The sequence below is a fragment of the Penaeus monodon genome, chromosome 16, assembly GCF_015228065.2.
Source record: "Penaeus monodon isolate SGIC_2016 chromosome 16, NSTDA_Pmon_1, whole genome shotgun sequence".
NCBI classification, from domain to species: Eukaryota; Metazoa; Arthropoda; class Malacostraca; order Decapoda; family Penaeidae; genus Penaeus; species Penaeus monodon.
In genome coordinates, this window is record NC_051401.1 from 46074989 (window position 1) to 46082488 (window position 7500).

The 7500-nt window shown below is 42.0% G+C and overlaps 1 protein-coding gene across 1 annotated transcript in view; it reads right to left on the reverse strand.

Annotated features, from left to right (window-relative positions):
• The window catches only part of LOC119582863 (neurogenic locus notch homolog protein 2-like), a 120791-nt gene that overhangs the window by 87206 nt on the left and 26085 nt on the right, over positions 1–7500 (reverse strand). The window contains exon 2 of the mRNA XM_037931357.1: positions 1212–1264. Within this exon, the coding sequence (XP_037787285.1) occupies positions 1212–1264 (53 nt within the window). The remainder of the gene's footprint in view (positions 1–1211; positions 1265–7500) is intronic.

The following is a 7500-nucleotide window of genomic DNA, read 5'->3' on the forward strand; positions in this document are numbered from 1 at the left end:
TATATATTATATATTATATATTTATATATATTATATATATATTATATCTTCTATCTATATATATATTATATATATCTATTATATATTATATATATATATCTTGTCTTCTGTCTATCTTATCTATCTATTTCTTTCTTCTCTCTCTCTCTCTCTCTCTCTCTCTCTCTCTCTCTCTCTCTCTCTCTCTCTCTCTCTCTCTCTCTCTCTCTCTCTCTCTCTCTCTCTCTCTCTCTCTCTGTGTGTGTCTCACTCTCACTCTCATTCCAAGATCCGTGAGAATTTGCGAAAGTGATTCCCATAGAGATATTCAAGGCAACACGAGAGGGGGGGGAGGGGAGGGGAGGGGAGGGGGGGTTTGGAAGATTGAAACTCACGCTTCTTGGAGAAATAAGAGGAGGAGGAGTAACTGAAGATAAAGAAAGGAGGAAAAGGAATACGCGATAGGGCGAGAGACAGAAATATAAATACACAAAATAGACAAAAAAGGGAAAATGTTGCAGTATTTTGTAGTAAGAAAGAGTAAGAATGTAAGGGGTGTGGGGGAGGGGGTCCTCCTCCTCCTCCTCCTCCTCCAATTCCTCTTATTATTATTATTATCCTCCTCCTTCTCTCCTCCTCCTCCTCCTCCTCCTCCCTCCTTCTCTCCTCCCTCCTCCTCCTCCTCCTCCTCCTCCTCCTCCTCCTCCTCCTCCTCCTCTCTTTCTCCACCACCACCACGACCTCCTTCACCACCACCACGCGCCTGCACCCCCCCCCCCCCCCCCCCGTTACGTTAGTGCGTGACAGGGTGGTGACGTTCCCCCCCCACCCGCCCTCTCCCCCTCGTGACGGCGTAAACGTGACGGTGTTGTTGTGACTCGAGTGTTTGCTTCGAGCGCGGGTGACGCCGAGGAATGTAAAAGAACAAAGGCGGAAAATGAAAATGAAATGGAAATCTTATTTTTCTTTCATTTCAGAGGGAAAGAAAAGTGGTTTTGTGTGTGTGAGTGAGTGAGTGAGTGTGTGTGTGTGTGTGTGTGTGTGTGTGTGTGTGTGTGTGTATGTGTGTGTGTGTGTGTGTATGTATGTGTATGTATGCGTGTATGTATGTGTATGTATGCCTGTATGTATGTGTATGTATGCGTGTTTGTATGTATGTGTATGTGTAAGTGAGCATGTACGTATGCAAGTGCGTTGAACAAACAAACAAACAAATAAAACAGAGTACTTACCACTGAGATATACGCTAGCGCTACTATGAAGCCTACAGGCGGCTTCATTTTCGCTGCAAAGAGAAAAAAAGAGAAATCATTAGCATATTAATCAAGAAATATGACTCATCGTTGTCATTCTTATAAAAGTGTGTCACTTCCTCTTTCTTACGTATAGATTCTACCTCTATAAGGTTTATCTACTTCTCAATCTCTCCCTCTATCTATCCACCTATCCCTTCTCCTTTCCTACGTATAGATTCTACCTCGATAAGGTTTATCTACTCCTCAATCTCTCCTTCTATCTATCCATCTACCGGTAAATATTATAAATTCATTATCATTTCAAATAAAGCAACCAACCCTATCTATTTTGACTCTATGATAATAATTTCATATTGCTTCTAACACAAGCACAGAGAGAGTTAGTTTGCCAGCTTGACTGTTATCAACATCTGCGGAATCATCTCGAGGAATTGACGTGGGATCGAAACAATATCTTGATGATTATGACAAAAAAATAATGTTCCACGCCCTAATTCCAAGGCTAGATATGACAGTTTTTCATTTCTTTATTTTTCTCTTTTTTCCCCCTAGTTATCATTTATTATTTCTTGTGCTTTCGATGTTCCATTTTTTTTTTAGGTCAGATTTCCTGATGATTCGGTTTTGGAATAGGCCCTTTGTGGATACCTAGCAAGGCCTATTAGGTATCTTACCACCCGTACTTTTGGTCCACGTGATGTATGGTAATTAAATTCATACCATTACATACCATAAGGTCACAGACAAGCCTCTTCTGCACGCTAAGTGGCTCATCCATCATTCAAGAGTCAGGAATGATGATTCGAAAGTCCTCGAGAATTCCTCATACATTTTCGGAAATTATTATTCGCCTGTGCGTTGGTTGCGAGTCTATCATTAGTGAAGCGATAGTTGAGAACCTGTTTGCTAAATGTGTAGGTACTAGATGGTCAAGGCCATTTTCTTTTCTTTTTTTTAATATATTCATTGTTCCAAATATCATTTACGAAAAAGGTGTAACGAATAAATTATTTCCAGGTATGTATACAAACGTAATGCAGTGCCTTGAATCGTATTAGTAATACGAATGGCTTATATATACCATATATATAGCCCCCCACTTCCCCTCAAAATAATTAAATAAAACAAAAAAATAATGGGTTAGCATGCACGCCTTCATCGCAAGCTACTGACTTTGCTATACACTCAAGACGCCTATTTTTAACCCCGCTCGTCTCCGCTTCGTCCAAGCTTGAGGAACTGGTAGTCTGATGCCCCCCCCCACCCCCCTGCCCAACGATCACCTCCTCCCCCCACCAGTACCCAAGTGCCCCCGCCTATCCCCACCCCCGGTCCTCCTGGCGTCTCCAAAAGCGCTTACGTCAAGGCCTCCCTGGTCGCCAGCCAACGCCTCCGATTCCCTTCATCCTTCGATACCCAAAGGAAGCAGAAGTCGGTGGTCAGGTTTTGGGACAATGCGGACTAGGCCAGAAGTTGGAGAACGAGATAATAGAAAATTACGTTCTTATGAAAATAGATAATATCTTTTTTAAAATCAAAGAGGTAGCCTATCTTTTCTAATTCCTCTTTGCCGTAAGTAAGAAATGCATGGTTTTCCTCTCAGGGTTCAAGGAATCCAGTCCTAACATGATCGAGAAAGAAGGAGTTCGAATCCCCGCTGCCAGGGCGTGTCTACCCGAGCCAAGGATGAAGCGTGGGCGCGAGTGGCTCCAGATAACACCACTCTCGCCCACGTCTAAATCCACCCCTTTTGCCACGCCCTAGCAGCCGTCCTACGCACCCTTTTTTAAGGACTACCGTGTCCAAGGGAATGCGATTCGATTCCCACGCCATCTATATGTGATTCTAGAGGGTATTTTGTCCTGTTCTGGGATTTATTGTGAGGCGAGAGAGAACAAGGACCCTTGTGAGGAGCAATGACGAGTAAGCAGAACTTGGGCCGCTTTTTGCTGATAGACCGCTTTTTTTATTTTTTTCTAAGGCAGGATGAATCGTATTCTACCGTTCGAGCGAGGTCGCGTTGCTTGCTCTCGAGATCCATGCTCTTGCAGGATGGCTCTGGCAGGATTATGTTCTGTATCGAAGGGACGATTTGGTGAAATTGAACCGTCTTCGGAAGATAGTGCATCAATTTATTTTATCTAGGAGTCTACAGCTAAAGTATCTCTACTTATAGTTGATATAATGTGATTTTCCCGCCTAAGAACTACCAACGTCTTTTTTTTCGTTTGGGCGGCCGAAGGAACGCGAAGGGCGGGCGCGGCGACGGCGTCTCGACGTCGGCGAAGCGTAGCCGCGCGTAGGTTTTGCGACGCGGGCGGCGTCGGAACGCGCGATCCCGACCCGACCAAGGCTGCTGCGTCGAGTCCGGGCGACCTTCGACTTGTGAATTCGACATTAATCAAAGAACTAGGTTATTACAGCAGGTTGGCGGACGACACCTTCGCCTCGGGAGAAGCGACGTTTGGCATTCAGCGGCTGCCACTTCCGCCGTCGAGGGGATCTGTGTCGCGTGTTTACTGCCAGCATAAGGAGAGGAATCCTGTCCTATTGGCATGAATAATGCTAAAAAGGATCCCCGACGCTTACCGAATAATATACCCTGCGTAACTCTCTCGGCGCTTCTCGTACACCTTGGCCACGCCATATCTGCGGTTTCGTCAACGCGGACGAATTAATGATCTATGTGTCCAGCGGACGCGGGTTCATAACGTCGCCACAACAGCCAATGAGAGGAAGTTATCTCTGCTTCTCACGGGAGAGAGAGAGAGAGAGAGATCGCCACGCGCTGATTATTCTTCCTTATAATATTGTGTGAGACAATGTCTTCGTTGATGAGAACTTTTTTTCAATGATTGAGAGTATTCTTTCAGATGATGCGACGTGGATTTTATCTCGATTGGAAACTGGTTTTGCACTTGTGACCAGTGAGATTATTTTCCTTTTTTAAGATGAAATGCCCGACAGTGCATTTTTTTCTTTCTTTTTTTAAGATGTAATATCGGTTCACTTCGACCAAGTGTTTTCATGTTTGTTGTTTCTTCTTTTGTTAAGAAGGAATATCGATAAACTACTCGACCAGGAATGCATTAACTTCGCTGCTTTGTAAATTACAACGGATCCACTTCGACAAAGGCATCTCCTTTCTTTTCCTCAGCGAGCGTTATAAGATGCGAGGCGGTGCAGCTGTCGCCGAAGGCTTGGAAGCATTGGCTGGCGGACAGACGAGCGCCTACACAACACACAAACATCACCAAAACACACAGAACAACGACATAAACCCTCACACACACAAAAATCACAACACACCAACACCAAGACTTAAACCCAAACACACACACTTCCAACACGCATAACAAATACACGCACAAACACACAAACAAACAAACACACACACACACACACACACACACACACACACACACACACACACACACACAGGATGCTGGCCTGTTTCTTGAAACCGGTCTTCTATGTCTCACAAGATGTTACTGGGCAGACTTATCGCCTTGGCTCTTGAGTTCGATTTTCTCTTGTGTTTTACTACTTTTTCGGTGAATTAAATCTTCATATTTTAATCATCAAAGTTAACTCTTGATACTTTTATTATGATGAAGGTTAAATCTTGCGGTTTTGGTCGTAAAGGTTAAATCTTAATGTGTTGATTATAAAGTTAAATATTAATATTCTCATTGTCAAAGTTATCGGTCAAGTATTACTTAATTCTTGTTGGCCGTCCCTTAATAAAAAAATAAAAGATAACAGTAATATTTTTCCACACATTTTTCTCGGGATTATATATAGTGTCTTTATACAAATTAACTGAAAATCTGTGACGTTTTCTGCGTAAATTTCCCTCCAAAATTTTCCACCTGCAGTTCCCCCTCGACCAGAAAATCGAAACCCCGATAATTCGAACACCCCAACCAGTAACAACATACTAACACACTTCCCAACACAAGAAACACTTATCAACCACTCGGAAAAGAAAACGACGTATAAAAAAACAACAAAAAAACAATAAAAGAATGCAAAGATACACACACAAAAAAATAACTACAACCCTAAGGGGTGTCGCGTACTCTGGAGACGGTCTGCCCTACTAAGCCAGCGACGCGACCCTGATTTAGCGACGCCCGAGCTCGCCACTGTCCAAAGGAGGGTTGTGTTCTGGAGACACCGGTTTTACGTGCTAGTTAACGAAAGATTCCGAGGTGAAATATCTTTTTTTTTCTCTTTTTTTTCATAAAATGGTATTTGAAATGTCATTTTATCTCTTTTCTTCCTTTAAGGCTGGTCTTATTAGTACAGGAAGTGAGAATATATTAAAGAGATAAAAACTCTAGATATCCATACTCGCAATATGCACGTCCGTATGTGTGTGTGTGTGTGTGTGTGTGTGTGTGTGTGTGTGTGTGTGTGTGTGTGTGTGTGTGTGTGTGTGTGTGTGTGTGTGTGTGTGTGTGTGTGTGTGTGTGTGTGTCTATGCGAATGTGCATGTCCCTGCGCGTGTGCATTTGTGCGTGTACAGCCGAGTAGAAGATCACCGACACTGGAAGAGGGAAAGCCGAAGCGTAAAGCCGTATTTGGAAAGATGGAAGGAAGGGGGGAGGGGAGGGGGAAGGGCAGGGAGAGAGGGAGAGAATCACAAGCGAGAGAACAGGGTGGATTTTCTTTCTTTTTTTTAATAACAGGAGAACACAAGACAATAAAAGAGGTAGAGAGAGAGAGAGAGAGAGAGAGAGAGAGAGAGAGAGAGAGAGAGAGAGAGAGAGAGAGAAGAGAGAGAGAGAGAGAGACAGACAGACAGAGAGGAGATATAAAGAGAAATATAGAGATAAAGGCAGGAGAGACAATGAAACAGAACCCCCCCCCAAAAAAAAATATATATATATATATTTATAATAATAAAAAAAAAATAATAATAATAAAAAGAATACAGAAATTAAAAGTAAACCAAAAATATCATACGTCCTTCTTGCCAACAGAGGAGGATGGAATGATGCTGCGCGCGGAGAGAGGACACAGCATCAGCAGCATCCCTCGCTGTTTGAAGGGAGATGCTGTTTATATTGCTGTGTGACTTGCGTTTTTATGAAGTCTGACTTGCATTTTCCTAAATATGCGTTTCTTGCCTCTTTATTTTTCGTATTTTTTCCCCTCGTATGTCTTTCAACTTGAAAATATTCGTAATGGGTATATTTTAAAAGAGGTTTTCTTTATTTTATTAAATATTGTTTAGATAGTTATAGATTTATTAGCCATCGTTATAGACTATAAATTAATGAAAATATGTGGAAATGGTTGACATCCTCTTTATTATGTAGTTAATATCAACGCCTAAATACATATAGCTTATAACGAACATTTTAATCTCTTCTTCATATCATTTCCTGTCTTTCTATTTGGATTCTTTCTTTCGCCGACTCACCAAAGAATGAAAAGAGAGAGAGAGAGAAAAAAAAAAAACTTTCGATTGCTTCCTCGTAGATATGTCCTTCATCCGCTGAGCTCATTAACACTACTTCTATCTTATTATCTGTTTTTTTTTCATCCCTTTTTTGTATCTTCTCTCTCTGTCTGTCTGTCTGTCTCTCTCTCTCTCTCTCTCTCTCTCTCTCTCTCTCTCTCTCTCTCTCTCTCTCTCTCTCTCTCTCCTCTCTCTCTCTCTCTCTCTCTCTCTCTCTCTTTTGTTTATCTATCCTTTTCCTTTTTCATAGTTTTTTGTATTCATTATTTTCTTCTTCTTTATAAATCTTCCTCTCTTTTCTCTCTCTCCTCCTTTCTTTCTTCTCTCTTGTCTCCATTTTTTGTTATCCCTCTATCCTTTCACCTTCATTTTTCTTTCTCTCTCTCTTTCTCAATTTTCGTCTTCCAATCGCCATTCTGGGAAGTGCGGTGAAGTGTCATCCTCGTTAGTGTCTGTTTGTTGAGCACTTCACTAAATCCTTGCACGAAATGTTGAGTAATCCGTTGAGACGATAATAGAGAGAAGAATAATAAGGAAGAAGAAGAAGAATGATAACAAAAGGGGTTTTGTCAGTCCAGAGAAGTGTTGCTTTTGAAATAACTTTCTCTCAAACATCGTGTATATTTTCATTTTTTTTTATTTTTTACACTCGTTTTTTTCCCATCCGTTTGCTCATCTTTCCATCTTCCATCATGTGTATTTTCCCACTCTGTTCCCTCCACATTTCCACCACCCCCTAACCATTCCACTTTTCCCTCCACCCTCCCTCCTCCTCCTCCTTCCACCCTTCCTCCT